The sequence below is a fragment of the Thalassophryne amazonica genome, chromosome 1 (assembly GCF_902500255.1).
Source record: "Thalassophryne amazonica chromosome 1, fThaAma1.1, whole genome shotgun sequence".
Lineage (NCBI taxonomy): Eukaryota > Metazoa > Chordata > Actinopteri > Batrachoidiformes > Batrachoididae > Thalassophryne > Thalassophryne amazonica.
Window position 1 is genome coordinate 58,077,367 of NC_047103.1, and position 15,680 is coordinate 58,093,046.

The window sequence follows — 15,680 nt, forward strand, 5'->3', positions numbered from 1 at the left end:
GTACTGCATAATAATGCCAAATACCATCACCAGACCAACTGAATTCTAAAGTGTTGTGAAATGCCACCAGTTGTAATATAAATAATAAAAAAATCATAACCAATGAATTTATCTGTACAGTATTTAGCACAGTGCTTTAATTTTCCCTCAAAATATTTTATTTTACAAACTATACCTCGTCATTTTTGAATGGTTTTTAAAAACTAATTGTAAGCCTAAAAGAAGTTTCTGTAGGACGTATTTTACCCGTAAGGTTGAGAGAGAAGGGGAAGTGTTGGCTTTTTAAATACTTGAAAGATGCTGGACTCATCAAGAGGATTTAGTGCTGCTATAACGGACTGATGCAGCAGGTGGCAGCAATGCAACAAGGATGCCAGCTGCCATTAAATGCCATAGGAGAAGAAAGGGTGCACTTGTTTTTAACGACAGGGTCAGTGGTGGGCACAGTTCCGATAATCCGATAATTATCGAAGATAATGTTTTCATTATCGGATTATCTTTTTAGATAACTTTAAAAACCATTATCGGACTAATTATCTTGCGATAAATTTTTGTCCGATAATTTTTAGACCGATAACGTGGTAAATAAAGCTGAACAGCTACAAACATTTATAAAATTTAAATACAGTTGAGCACCTACCTGTTAAATGTTTCATAGCAGATATGCAGTTCTACCCTCTGCAAAACAGAGGAGAGCTGTTTCTAGAAGAAACCACTCTATCCTCTGCAGGCAAAAGTGAAAATATCAGATATATGTTTTAGTTCTAAAGTAATGCGCTAATTTTTAAGGTTTTAGTGTGGATATATGCTGTGCCCAGCAGTGCATTATGGGTAGGATAGGGTAATCTCAGTACGTTCACGACATGAGAAATGCATTTGAAACACTCTGATCAGGCTGTACGGACAACAGCATTAAACTCTAGTGCCTAAAACTCTTGTGAATATATTTTCTGGGTTTATACACATTATTTTGTCTGCGTTTATTAAATTCCATGCATCTTAAATGTAGCAGACATGGATTATCTGGAATTTTGTTTTGGCAAGTTTTCAAGGTCTCTACTGCCATCTACTGGCCAGTAGTGTTCATGGCAGTATTGGCCCTGAAGCTGGGCTGATATATTTTCAATCACTGTACTGCGCGACAGCTCAAACTGTACGACAGAACCACACAGTGTAAAAGTTCAGAGCGCACAATTTATGTTCTCACACACATTGTACATTGAAAAACCACATGTCGGACTGGTGTTTCCAGAAGCAAAACGTAAACAGAAGCTTTATTTTCAAACTTAATTTACAAAAACTCTCGATGGGAGGTACGGAACCTGGGAGAGGTCATTTAAAGTGATATTTTTTTTCTGGCCATGATAATTTGTGTGCATGTTTTCCTTTAATTGAGCCCACAAATTAATAAAATGTGCTCTCAAATTAATAAAATGTGTGCACGTTTTCCTGGCCGTGATAATTCGTGCGCATGTTTTCCTTTAATTGGGCCCTCGAATTAATAAAACGTGCACGTTTTCCTTTCATTCAAAATGAACTTCATAATATGACCTAAACCGTCATCCTCACGACGGAGAGACGCTTCGCCCCCAGCATCCTTTTTAAATGTGCTTAAACTCCAGATGATTTCATGCTGGGCAGCTGGAGTTCTCTATATGTCCTTGTGCGCCCAAACCATGATGATACACTCTGACAAGATCCACTTCTAATGGGGAAATGTATTACACTGTCTCCTGGTTTGTTGGCTAATAGCCAATATTTATGTGTCAAGACAATATTGAGGGCACGTTTTACAAATTGTGGCCATGTTTAAGTAGATTGTGCCTTTGTTTTACTCAAACAATGCTTAAAACGAGCACACAATATAATAACACGTCTGCACAATATAATAAAACGTGTGCACAATATAATAAATTGAGCGCACATTCTCTAAACATGCAAAACATTTTGCGATGACACTTCCAGGGCTCCGTAAAAAAATGCCTGTTTTTACAAATAAAAAAATGGAATATTTTACAAAAGCACATTTAACTGTAAACACCAACACACACCACACGGCACATTAATGTGTTGGTTTACATAATGAATGACTCAACCAGTCAGTGTTTAGCAGAGGTACAGTTTACCCAGAATCTTTTGTGATCTGTCTGTATTTGTTACAAACCTTCAGAATTAGTGCATTAGTCAACATTAAAAGATATATGTTATATTTTAACTTTGTACAAATGACAGAATTGACATTAATGGAGTTATTATATCAGTATTCATTTTATTTATACACCAAACCATAACTCAGCATTGCCTTTTTTTTTCCAAGACCTCCGCCTGACCGGAGCATTGTGATTGGATAGAGAGCTGAGCTTTGCGGCTCCTCTCGGCTTGCTTTTGTGCTGGAAGCCATGTAGTAAACAAGAGCTTCCAGCAGGGGGCAAGATGTTCAAAGACAGAAGCGTGTGCTCATTGTTTGGGTCTGTTGTTGCTTTTGATGCTACCAGAAGCGATCGTGGTGTTAAAACTCAAATTCGGTTTGTTAGTAGTTGCAAATGTACCAGAGACAATACTGGAATTTATTGGTTATCTGTAACTTCCGATACATTTTTGGGTGGTTTATCGTTTTATCTTTATCAAAGATAACTTTTCAGTTATCTGATTATCTGTTATCGAAGTTAATTTTTTGGCTATCTGTGCCCACCATTGCACAGGGTCATGTTTTAAGAGGAGCACTTTATCATGTCAAAATAAAGCCATAAAATAAATATTTATATTTTTTTAAGTTAGCGGTTTTATTTGATGAAATAAACATGTAAACAAATTTTGATGGGAATCCGTATGCAAACAGAGGTTTTGCAGGACAGAGTGTTGTGTGGGCCGCTGAAGAGGAGGTACTGCTGGCCCACCACCACAAGATGGCGCCCTGCTTGAAGTGCGGGCTTCAAGCACGAGAGGGCGTCGGCTTTGCTGGAGGTGACAGCTGTCAACAATCAACACAAGCTGTCACCCATCATCACCACTACAAAGACCGGACTGCAACTCCACCTCCTCGCCGAGAAATCAACTGCTATTCAGGTAATTTCTCTGCTGCCTGACACTGTGTGTGTTTAACCTGAACTTCTATTTGCAGCCGTTTTCCTGGAGTGTTTCCTTATCTGGAGGATTGGCGTTTGGTGTGACAGCGACGGCTTCGCCTCACACCCCAACTCAGATAAGTGGTTGACCAGGAGCTGCACGAGTGTGTGTGATTGGAGGTGGAGGTTTTCCCTCCTTTACTTAAGACAGACTGTGGATTACTGAGTGTGCGAACTCACACTCATCACACTTATCCTTTTTTGGACTGTCTTTGTTCTCTGCCAGCAGTACCGGGTCTGACTGCTGAAGACAGCGGCCACCTGGGGCGCAGGGCTTGGCGGCTCCGGTGTTCTTCAGCTCCGTTGGTGGTGGAAGCTGTGTGGGGATCCAGCTCTTCTCTCTCCAGGCGTCTTCTATCGTCGAGCCTGCCCACACGTCACCTGGTGTATGATTGACAGTCACCATATTGTTATTGTCTGTACGTTGTTGTGCGATTCACAACATTAAATTGTTACTTTTTGGCTTATCCATTGTCCGTTCATTAACGCCCCCTGTTGTGGGTCCGTGTCACGTCACTTTCACAACACAGAGATGCTACGGAGGGCGCCAGCTTGGAAGTACTAATGTTACAATATTAAAATAAAGGTTTAATATCAAAATAAAGGTTTTGAAAATTTTCATAATAAAGGATGTACATCATCGTGCCATGCACAAGCCATATCCGAAAGCTGAGGTCGAGGTGTTGGTTTTTACATATAATGAATCAACCAATCAGTGATGAGCGGAGGCTCAGTTTGCCCCTAATGCCTTTTGACATCTGTGTGTTAATATTCAAAACTTAAGAATGATTGCATTATTTTAAAATTAAAAGATATGTGTTATATTTTACCTTTGTACAAATGACAGTGTTGACATTAATGTAGTAAAACTACCTGGATTAATTTGGTTTATAAATCAAAACCATAAGTCAAACCTACTTTCCTTTTCAGGACTTCAGCCTCATGTCTGGACCACTGTATGCTGTGAATGTAAATGAGCAGTGAGTAGGGCGCATGAACACAGAAGTGCTGACTCGTTGGTTGTGTTGGATTTGTGATCATCTTTGATTCTAATCAGAAGCTATGGTGGTGCTTAAACTCAAAACCGGTGTGTCAGTAGCTGAGAGTGCACCAGAGACTATACTGAAAGTCAGCAGTTTGCTGTAGCTTCTGCTAAATTTTTTTAGTGGTTTATTGGTTTGGCACTATAAAAGTTAACTTTTCATTTAGCTGATTGGCGGTTATCAAAGCTAACTTTTTGGTTAGCTGTGCCCACCACTGGGCCTCATTTACTAAGGCTGCAGTGCATACATACAAAAACACTGCATAGGCCACCTTTCACGCTCACAATTATTTTTTCTGAAAGTGAACTAAGGGTGAGAATGTACTTTTTTGTACTTTTTTGCGTTTTTGTCATTTTGTGACACATAAAGACAATACATTGAAATTGTAAATGTATTTAGAATTGGCCATTGCAGTACATGCAAAAGCCATTATTATTTTAAATCAATCAATCATTCAGATTTGCATATAATTTACAGATTATTTGCACCTTGGGTCTATGGAAATAATCTATCCTCTTCATGCCACCAATTAAGTGAGAATATAAAAGCTGCATTGCCATGAAAAGGCTTCCAACATTGTGTGGGCATGTGGGGTGCTGCACAATTATACACACAGGTAGGGAACCAGAGCTAGGATCAGTCAATATGCGACTCAAACGGAATGCCATTCAAATCCGGCGTCTGGATGGAATAAGTTGGAACCAGTTCTCAACTGGAGCTGGTTCTCAATTACCATTCCTAAAATCCATTAAAATTAAGTGAAATTTGATGCAACAAATTGATCAAAAAGCTCATTTTTTTACTGTATGCAATATAACATAAATGTGTCTTCCACCTGCTGGATGGATAGTGGATTCTGGATGGATGATGAGGTGTGGTTGTTGGTGAGACAGATGATTTCTGAACAGAAATATAGTACTTCATCAGTGAAATGAACCATTATTTTCTGACTGGTTAAGAGCAGTTATGTTCTAAAACTCAACTAATATGATCACACAAGCTCATACAACCCCACAGAAAGGTGGTGAAAGAAAAAGGAAATGGTTGCCCTGGGTTCCCAGAGAAACAGACACATTCCATACAGACATTTTGTTGAACAGGTGTTACATTCTAAAGTAAGTAAGTGTCTCCCATTTTCACTTGGGGTCACTACATGTTGATTTGGCACAAGTTTTACACCAGACGCCCTTCCTGAGGCAATTATACATGACATGGAGAACAGCCAGGGGTGGGCTTGAACTGAAAACCTTCCACTCTGGAAACAAGCACACTAACTGCTTGGTCAACACACCGCTAATAAGCACTACATTATAGAACTCGTATAACTTGGTAACAAGTTCAAACAACCCTGCATACAGGATTTTGTAAGAATGCAAGCAACACAGACACTTCAATCTTTCTCTCTTTCTTTCAGCATACTATCTGTGACATTACATAGAACTTGAAATGAACTTTTCTGTCAGGATCTGTCAATTTCAAAGCCTGGGACTGGTGGCCATCGGCATCTCTGATGCTTGTTTCTGAACTGTTTGAATATTTTAGCAAAGCAAACTGTCAAAATTTGACTTATTAAAGTGTTTTGAATAAACCGTTTTCCTGTTTTTGTCTGATTTTTCTAACTGTAATTTGTAGTAGGATGTGGCTGTCAGTTGGGCAAAATTATGAACACAAATAAATACAATAAATGTATTTGGCATTTCCTGGTTTTAATTCACTGCATGCACACAACATGAATACAAAAGGACACATGAAGAGGAACTGTTGTTTTGGGAATATTCTGTGTGCAGATGATTCCAGAGTGTCATGGCTGTCTGTGCACACACACACACACACACACACACAGAGAGAGAGAGAGAGAGAGAGAGAGAGAGAGAGAGAGAGAGAGAGAGAGAGAGAGAGAGAGAGAGAAACACACACATGGTGCAGACACACACATGGTGCAGACAGTCTCAGAAATGCATACCCATAAGTTGTGGCTGCAAATGTTTGAAGAGGAAAATGAAAATTCATGAAGAACAGATGGGTTCATGGAGAGCAGATCTGATCTGAATAAAGTTCAGCCAAATTTATTTCCACAAACTCTGGCACTCCTGAACTTCTATATTCAGCTGGTGATTTGTGCTGCTGTGTTTCTGAACTTTGTTTCTGCTATAAAATTCAATGGAAAAATTTATGTCATCACATGACTTTATTTCTTTGTCTTACCATGAAATTGAAAATGAACTGTTGAAGGAAAATAGCCTGTACCCATCCTAACTATAGGATATTTAAGTTATATCTTAATGAAAATTCTAATAGTATTTGGTAGCATGATATCTACTGTACTTAAAAATGTTATTTGTTTACAGCTCCGTGTGAGGCAGATGCCTTCTTCTGTCACAGTAACATGTGCATAAACAACACACTGGTGTGTAATGGAATGCAGAACTGCGTCTACCCATGGGATGAGAACCAGTGTAAAGGTGAGATGTTTCATTTCACCTCAGTCACTGTCAATAAGCAATTGTCGTAGGGTTCCAAAAGCTGAAAGTGAGGAGGAGACACAAGGCATCCACTGCAAGTAAAATACTGCAGTAAGATGGAGAGAGGCATACAAAAGGAGAAGTTACACAATGAGAATAATGTGTTTCAGAACCATGGACAGAGGCCCACAAGAAGACACATGAGACTATTAAAATAGGTAACATGTTTAAGGACCATGGACAGATACACAAAAAGAGACAAGACACTATGAGAATAGGTAACATGTTTAAGAACATTAGACAGATACACAAAAAGGGCAAGACACTATGAGAATAAGCACCATGTTTAAGTACTATGGGTAGAGATACACTAAGAGAGACATGACACTATGAGAATAGGTAACATGTTCAAGTAGCATGGACAGAGACACACAAAAAAGACAAGACACTATGAGAAAAAGTAACATGTTTCAGTGCCATGGACAGAGACACACAAAAATAGACATGACACTATGAGAATAGGTAACATGTTCAAGTAGCATGGACAGAGACACACAAAAACAGACAAGACACTATGAGAATAGGTAACATGTTTCATTGCCATGGACAGAGACACACAAAAAGAGACAAGACACTATGAGAATAGGTAATGTGTAAGTACCATGGACAAAGACACAAAAAGATCAAGACACAATGAGAATAGGTAAAATGTTTAAGTGCCATGGACAAAGACACACAAAAAGAGACAACACACTGTGAGAATAGGTAACATGTTTAAGTGCCATGGACAGAGATGCAGAAAAAGAGACAAGACACTATGAGAATAGGCAACATGTTCAAGAACCATGGACAGAGACACACAAAAAGAGACAAGACACTATGAGAATAGAAGGTAACATGTTAAAGAACTGTGGACAGAGATACATGGAGGCATGGTGGCTTAGTGGTTAGCATTAGTGCCTCCCAGCAAGAAGGTCGTGGGATTGCATCCTGCCCTTTCTGTGTGTAGTCTGTATGTTCTCCCTGTGTCTGTGTGTGTTTCCTCTGGGTACTCGAGTTTCCTCCCACAATCAAAAACATGCTCATTTAGGGTCTTCTCCTTTCTCTGCCCCTGAGAAAGGCAGTGTGTCTACATCTGGAGTTGGTCCCTGAGCGCCGGACTCTGGCTGTCCACTGCTCATAGTGGTTGGATTGTGTCTAACTGTAATTTGGAAGGGTTAAATGCTGAAGACAAATTTTGTTGTATGTACAATGACATTAAAGGCTGTATTCTATTTTATTCTGTTCTATTCAAAAAGAGACACGACACCATGGGAATAGGTAACATGTTTAAGTACCATGGACAGAGATACACAAAAAGAGACAAGACACGATGAGAATAGGTAACATGGTTAAGTGCCATGGACAGAGACACACAAAAAGAGACAAGACACTATGAGAATAGGTAACATGTTTAAGAACCATGGACAGAGACGCACTAAAAGAGACAAGACACGATGAGAATAGGTAACATGGTTAAGTGCCATGGACAGAGACACATAAAAAGAGACAAGACACTATGAGAATAGGTAACATGTTTAAGAACCATGGACAGAGACGCACTAAAAGAGACAACACACAATGAAAATAGGTAACATGGTTAAGTGCCATGGACAGACACACACAAAAAGATACAAGACACTATGAGAATAGGTAACATGGTTAAGTGCCATGGACAGAGACACACAAAAAGAGACAAGACACTATGAGAATAGGTAACACGTTTAAGAGCTATGGACAGAGACACAAAAAAAGAGACAAGACACAATGAGAATAGGTAACATGTTGAAGAGCCATGGACAGAGACGCACAGAAAGAGACAAGACACGATGAGAATAGGTAACGTTTAAGAGCTATGGACAGAGACGCACAGAAAGAGACAAGACATGATGAGAATAGGTAACATGTTTAAGAGCTATGGACAGAGATGCACAAAAAGAGACAAGACACGATGAGAATAGGTAACATGTTTAAGAGCTATGGACAGAGACGCACAAAAAGAGACAAGACTCAATAAGAATAGGTAATATGTTTAAGAACCATGGACAGAGACACACAAAGATTGACATGACACTATGAGAATAGGAAACATGTTTACAAAAAATACACAAAAAGAGACATGACAGCATCAGAATAGTAGGTAACATGTTTAAGAACTGTGGACAGAGATACACGGTGGCATGGTGGCTTAGTGGTTAGTACAAGTATTAGTGCCTCACAGCAAGAAGGTCGTGGGATCACATCCAGCCCTTTCTGTGTGTAGTTTGCATGTTCTCCCCATGTCTGTGTAGGTTTCCTCTGGGTACTCCTGTTTCCTCCCACAAGCAAAAACATGCTAATTTAGGGTCTGTTCCTTTCTCTGCCCCTGACTAAGGCAGTGTGTCTACATCTGGAGTTGGTCCCCGAGTGCCGGACTGTGGCTGTCCACTGCTCATAGTGGTTGGATTGTGTCTAACTTTAATTTGGAAGGGTTAAATGCAGAAGTCAAATTTTGTTGTATGCACAATGACAATAGGCTCTATTCTATTCTATTCTATTCTATTCTATTCTATTCTATTCTATTCTATTCAAAAAGAGACATGACACCATGAGAATAGGTAACATGTTAAGAACCATGGACACAGAAACACAAAAAGAAACATAATATGAGAAAAGGTATTATGTTTAACAAGCATGGACAGAGATACACAAAAAGCACATGACAGTATGAGAATAGTAGGTAATTTAATTGAATTTACTTAATTTAATTAGGTAAGATATTTAAGAACCTTCGACAGAGATATACAAAAAGAGCAAAGACTATGAGAATAGGTATTATGTTTAAGAACCATGGACAGGGACACACAAACTGTGACCACCAAGACAGTCAGTCAACTGTGAAAATGTTATCACCTGTGATTGCTGTTAGTAGAGGACCCTCCTATTGAGTTCGGGACCAATTTTCCGGGAGCAATTTTTTAATGCAGATTCTTGGAGACTGGCCCAAAATAAGAGATTTTAGCTGGGGTATCTTTCTCAAAAGTGTGGGCTAACTCCACCAGGGGGCATTATTCAAAATGGCTGCCAAAAATCTATGATGTACCTTATTTTCACCTTTGACTGGCCTAGAATATTCATCTTGGTGTCTAAATGTATGTTTTGGAGGTCCAGGAATTCATTTCTGCCCTAAAAAGTAATTTATATGGAACACCAGAGGCACAAATCCAAGATGGCTGCCATAATGGCTACTGTAAATAGGAAAACGGTATTATGCTCCTATTTGATACTAATAGGGCATATAATACCTCAACCACAGGGTTTTTCAGAGTGTTTAGTCCAATTTTGTATGTTACAAAGCTCTAGCGTGTTTGTATATTGAGATATTCAAGATGGCGGCCAAAATGGCTACCACATATGGCCAGATGGCTACAGTTATCCCCCCTCCCCATGAGTGATAAAAGCACATGTTTTGTGACAGGTTTGGCATATATCAATGAACATGAAGTGGATAGTCATACTTAAATGTAAAAATCTCATTTCTTTTCAACCATTGATGTCTTTCACATACAATAATGTGTAACACCAAGTTCATAGTTCATTTTTTTTTTTGCCAGCTTGCACTCGGCCGAGACGGACGCACTTTTCTCTTCTCCCTCCCTCCTTATCTTTCCTGCTTCTGTGGCGTGTTGTCTGTGAGGCTGCAGCTTTGCTCTTCTGGAATGACAAAAAAGGATCTGGTAAAGTGGTCTCTGAATGCAATTGACACTATTTTTTCTACAAGACATTCGGGGGCGGAGGACCCGACCTGTCCTGCTGGGACGCATGTGATGGGTTACGTGATGGACTCGTGGAGGAGATGGCAGGTCATGTGCCTTTACATGCTTTCTGTGGAGGACGTCGAAGATGTGTACATATTCGGCTTGGTGGTGACCGGCTTTCTGATGTGTGGAGCGGGCACTATGCTGGTTTACCAGAAAATCAAGAAAGTGGAAGCAGCTTTGATTGGTCCTTCCAGGCTGCCCTACATGATTGATTCGATTGGGAAGGCAGTGGCTGCGCAGTCGGCGGGGGTTAACCGCGTGTTGGAAAATATCTCGTATAGAATTGCAGCCCTGGAAACCCGCTCTGACCATCTGTGAAGACAACATTCTACATTCAGATGCATTGAGAGCCACTCTGTTCTCAGAACTGTGGAATCTTTCAGGCGTCTGCTAATCTGGCTATTCATTTGGCTTCCCCAAATACAGCTGCACTTCAAGGTCGCTGTGATAAAACCTCAGAAGATCAACACTTAAGTCTCGCTCCCTGGTCTTCCCCCCTCCCCTCAGCTTCTCCAGCTCTGACGTTGACTGCTCAGGACTGCTTAGGACTGCTCAGACTGCTCAGGGCTGCCCCTCCCCCCTCCAGGATTGTCGGACAAGGCCGTTGACGGCGCCAAACAGGCTGCCTCCGGAGTGTTCTGATAAACTGGACCTTTTCAAATCTCGGTTGTCGTCCTGTGTCCTTGTTTTTGTCTGTGTGATTATTGTTTTTCTGTGCTGATGGGGATTTTTTTTTTCCTCATTGCCGCTGTGTAATGCAGCGGCTATGAGGGGTTTTTTTTTCTCCTTTTCCCTCGTGTTTTGCTTTTCATATATATGTTTATGTACTGGGCCAGCCTATGTGTTGTGTGTTGTGTGTGTGTTGTTTGTTATGGGTCGGGGTTGGTTTGCTCAGCCCTGCTGTTGACCAAGGCAGGGATGTACATCTGGAGCTGGTCCCCGGGCGCCTAATGGTGACTTCTGCTCCTACTGGCAATTAGGATGGGTTAAATGCAGTAGACATATTTCTTTGTGCAGGGAACATGTTCTTCTGTGCATTTGACAATAAAATTCCTTTGAATCCTTTGAATCCTTGAATCATAGCACATAAAATGTAACAATCGAGATAGAAATGTAACAACTTTATAATAACAAACAAGATTTATACACTCTCATTATCAATATGTCAGGTTCAGAGTCCTCCAAGAGTCGGGTAAAATCATCATTACAAAACAGTCAAAAATCCTCTGTGTCACTGTAATCATCGTCTCCAATCAGATGTGTCATCTTCAACCATGTCCTGCAAGGATCCCAGAAGGTCTTTGGGTAGGCATGGCCTTGTGTATCTAAGGGGGACACATTTACATTGTCAAGTTTCCAACCACTGTTTAGTGGTGATGGGATCAGCTCTTTCATGTGAAACTAAAGAAAGAGATGAGACTGGTAGTTAACTCTCTGCACTTTCAGGTTGTGGGAGTCTGTCAGGAGGATTCTTGATGTTGATTTCTTTTGAGACTCTTCCACTTCAAAGCACTCGCCTGCCCTAGTGTCTTGCTGGATTTGTCACCGTAGATGTACCATATGGTGAATAAGGCCATCTTGTCCAGGACGTCTTGTGAAGCAGGAACTGACTTTCCCACAGACTGCAGCATTTCAATAGCTTCGTTGCACAAACCTTTGCTGAACACAGATAGCTTTCCATGACCATAGAAGACCGAAGTCGTATCACAGCCACTCAGAACATAGAGTTGTATGATAATATCCTGCACAGCTCATTTATCCTCCTGCCGTCTGGTCTTGGCATTCTCGCTGTGTGCTTGTTCAGATTCACTAGACATGGAAATATCATGCAATGAAGATCTCACTTTGTTAACAATATTAACAGTGCGGGTGTGAGTGAGCAGCATCTTTTCATTTTTTAAGATCTTTAGCCAACCAGCCTTCAGCTTGGAGCTTTTGTTCAAGGTCATTTCAATCCACAGGTCTAGAGGCAGGCACAAGTAGGGCTTGCATGTCATGGATTGAGCAAACAGGCCACTTGCCATGTAGTGAGCTTTGTCTTCTGGAAGACTTTCCATTTCCAGCCAGAACTCGACTAACCACCTTCCGTAGTTAGTGTTGTCATACACTTGCAGCCAAGGAATCATGAGCCTGACAGAAGCCTTGAATGCATCCCAATCTTGTGTTTGCAAGGCATGGAAGTTCGTCATCAGAGTTTCAGTCATGACCAGAAAGCTCAGCCAGATTCTTGCCATGGGACTGTCACTGGTTTCCAACTGTTCCAGTTCCTGGGTGACCATGTTCATGACTTCAGGATCTTCTTCCAGTACCTCATACACATGTTGACATTCTTCTGCTGAAGTTGCTGAATCCTGAAGTACTTGCAGGGTTGCTTTGACATCATCAGATTGAATCCCCCTGTCATTTTCCATGGCAAGTTTCACAAGTCGTCTCATGAAGGCTTCATACATGAGCCACAGACATCTCATTCCTCGCTTGTAATGTTTCCCTTGAAGGGCCTGCTCCACTGATCCCTCAGCGATCACTCCAGCTGTTACCAACAGATCTGACAAGCCTGATCCCTGAAACCTCTTGTACATGGCTGACATGAATGAGCAGTGCATGTGAAAGGGTCCTATGAATGGACAAATTATAGCAAAACCATGTATTACTATCATTCATAGTGAAAATAACTGTAGCCATATGGCCATATGTGGTAGCCATTTTGGCCGCCATCTTGAAAGTCTCAATATACAGACAAGTTAGAGCTTTGTAACATACAAAATTAGACTAAACACCCTGAAAACCCCTGTAGTTGAGGTATTAAATGCCCTATTAGTATCAAATAGGAACATAATACCCTTTTTCCTATTTACGGTAGCCATTATGGCAGCCATCTTGGATTTTTTCCTCTGGTGTTCCATATAAATTACTTTTTAGGGCAGAAATGAATTTCTGGATCTCCAAAACATACATTTAGACACCAAGATGAATTTTCTAGGCCAGTCAAAGGTGAAAATAAGGTACATCATAGATTTTTGGCAGCCATTTTGAATAATGCCCCCTGGTGGAGTTAGCCCACACTTTTGAGAAAGATACCTCAGCTAAAATCTCTTATTTTGGGCCAGTCTCCAAGAATCTGCATTAAAAAATTGCTCCCGGAAAATTGGTCACGAACTCAATAGGAGGGTCCTCTACTATGTTTCTCAGCAAAAACAGGTGCAAAGGGCTTGTGTTGAGTTAATAATTTGGCTTGTTTTGCGCATAACATGAAATAAACCAGTCAGAGTGTTATTAAAGGTCATTCACTTTGCAGTCAGGTTTGTAAGTATTTTGACAGTAGTTTTCCATTACAGTCCAAATTGCACACTTTAAAATTTTTGTATTTTGAACCCCCAAAAAAGAAAAAAGAATCAAATATTACAAAATTTTACTCTCACAGTTGGTGGTTTCTTATATGTCACATGACATACAAAAAGAGTCACATGACATCCTAAAATACTCATGTTGCACATGTAGACGTGTAGATTAGAGATGGAGGGCTTGTTGAACTTTATAAGCGATAATGTTGTCACAGTGTTGGATTTGAAAAAACAATGAAATTGAAACCTTTAGCAGGACTTACCCTTCTGTTGCCATGACTACTGGAATTGCGAGAGGACAAAACCCAGCAGTCAGATTCCATCAGTCAATGGAAACACTGTCACTTTACGACAGTGTTTTTTTCTACATTCTTAAATTATTGGTTAACTTTTGTGTAAATATGTAATGGAAATGCAGCTATGGACACTATTTTTGTAATCTTACCTCTGTACACCACCACAGTGGAGTTGAAATGAAACAATCAAGATGCATTGAAGACAAAAAGCTGAAATTATTATTATTTTTTTATAATAACACTTTACTGAGAATAAAGTATATTGTCAAAGTACTGCACAGCTCCTCAGATCATCTGTAATTGCAGGATAGTGTAGACAATGTTCTTCCTGTGTGTCTTCCCGACTCCACAGAAAAAAGAAAAGCCAACATCCTGGACAACCTGAACAACACAAACGGGACCATAATCGGTGTCACCTGCTGCATCGTCTTTGTTCTCCTCATCGTTTCTGTCATTGTCCAGATCAAGCAGCCACGTAAGAAGTACATCCTGCGGCGTGAGGACTTTGACCCCACCATGTTCCAAGAAGTCTTTGAGCCTCCACACTATGAGCTGTGTACCTTACGGAGCGCCACCACTGCTGCAGCAGCCTCGGCTGACCTCGTCAACCTCGCAGAAGACTTTGAGAGCTACCACACCCTGCGCCGTGCCTCCTCACGCTGCGTTCATGATCACCACTGTGGCTCCTCCTCCAACCCCTGCTCATCCCACATTTCCCAAATGTCACTCAGTGGACGGGGAAGCCGTGGGAACTTGAATGCTCGTGACGCAGCGGCCGCCACCCTACTCACGGACCTTTCCCCTCAGCCGCCCATGGCAGTTCGGCCCTTGCTGCCAACCACAGGAAACCGCCGCAGCATTTTGGTAATGAAGCACAGCTACTCACAGGAGGCAGCAGACAATGGATGCGACCTGGAAGACGACCTGGAAGATGTTCCGACCACCAGCCACCGGCTCTCACGCCATGAAAAGGCAGTACAGCGGTCAGTATCCATAGATTTCTGATGAGGAAAGAACAACAAGCCGAGAGTTTAATGTGGGGATGTTTAAAATGTTTGTGGGAGGTTTACATTTAATTTTGATTTCCCGCTTACTTTACCCCCTCCCCCCCGCCTCATTATCTTGTAAAAAACTTTTCTTTTTTTTTTTTGCATTCATACTAACCCCACAATCTTTCACAAAGGGCTAAATAATAACAGATTTCCTTCTTCTTGCATGTTCATCCTTGTCAGGCACCCTGTAAATTGTGATGTATAGCTCTACAGACAGATTTGTCAGGGCTTTTAAAGCAAGTGCACACCTCATTTTTTAGCAGAAATTAATTCTGTAACTCCAGAGTGCTCAGAGAACACATACCTCCACCAACACTTCACACTTATCCCTGTAATTATTAGAAATAAATGTTGGCAGGCTTACGCAAAAACTACAAAACAGATTTTACTGAAACTTGGTGAAAGTGTCGGGTATGGGCCAAGGACAAAACCACTAGCATCTGGCATGGATCTGATTAAGAGGGCAGATCCAGTGTTTTCTTTTCACTTTCTTTAATTGCAAGACTGGGCATTTTCAACATT

The 15,680-nt window shown here is 40.8% G+C and overlaps 1 protein-coding gene across 1 annotated transcript in view; it reads left to right on the top strand.

Moving 5' to 3' along the window:
- neto1l (neuropilin (NRP) and tolloid (TLL)-like 1, like) overlaps window positions 1-15,680 on the top strand; it is a 174,542-nt gene that overhangs the window by 121,684 nt on the left and 37,178 nt on the right. Inside the window, exons 6-7 of the mRNA XM_034161693.1 lie at window positions 6,517-6,630; window positions 14,459-15,089. Of these exons, the coding sequence (XP_034017584.1) occupies window positions 6,517-6,630; window positions 14,459-15,089 (745 nt within the window). The remainder of the gene's footprint in view (window positions 1-6,516; window positions 6,631-14,458; window positions 15,090-15,680) is intronic.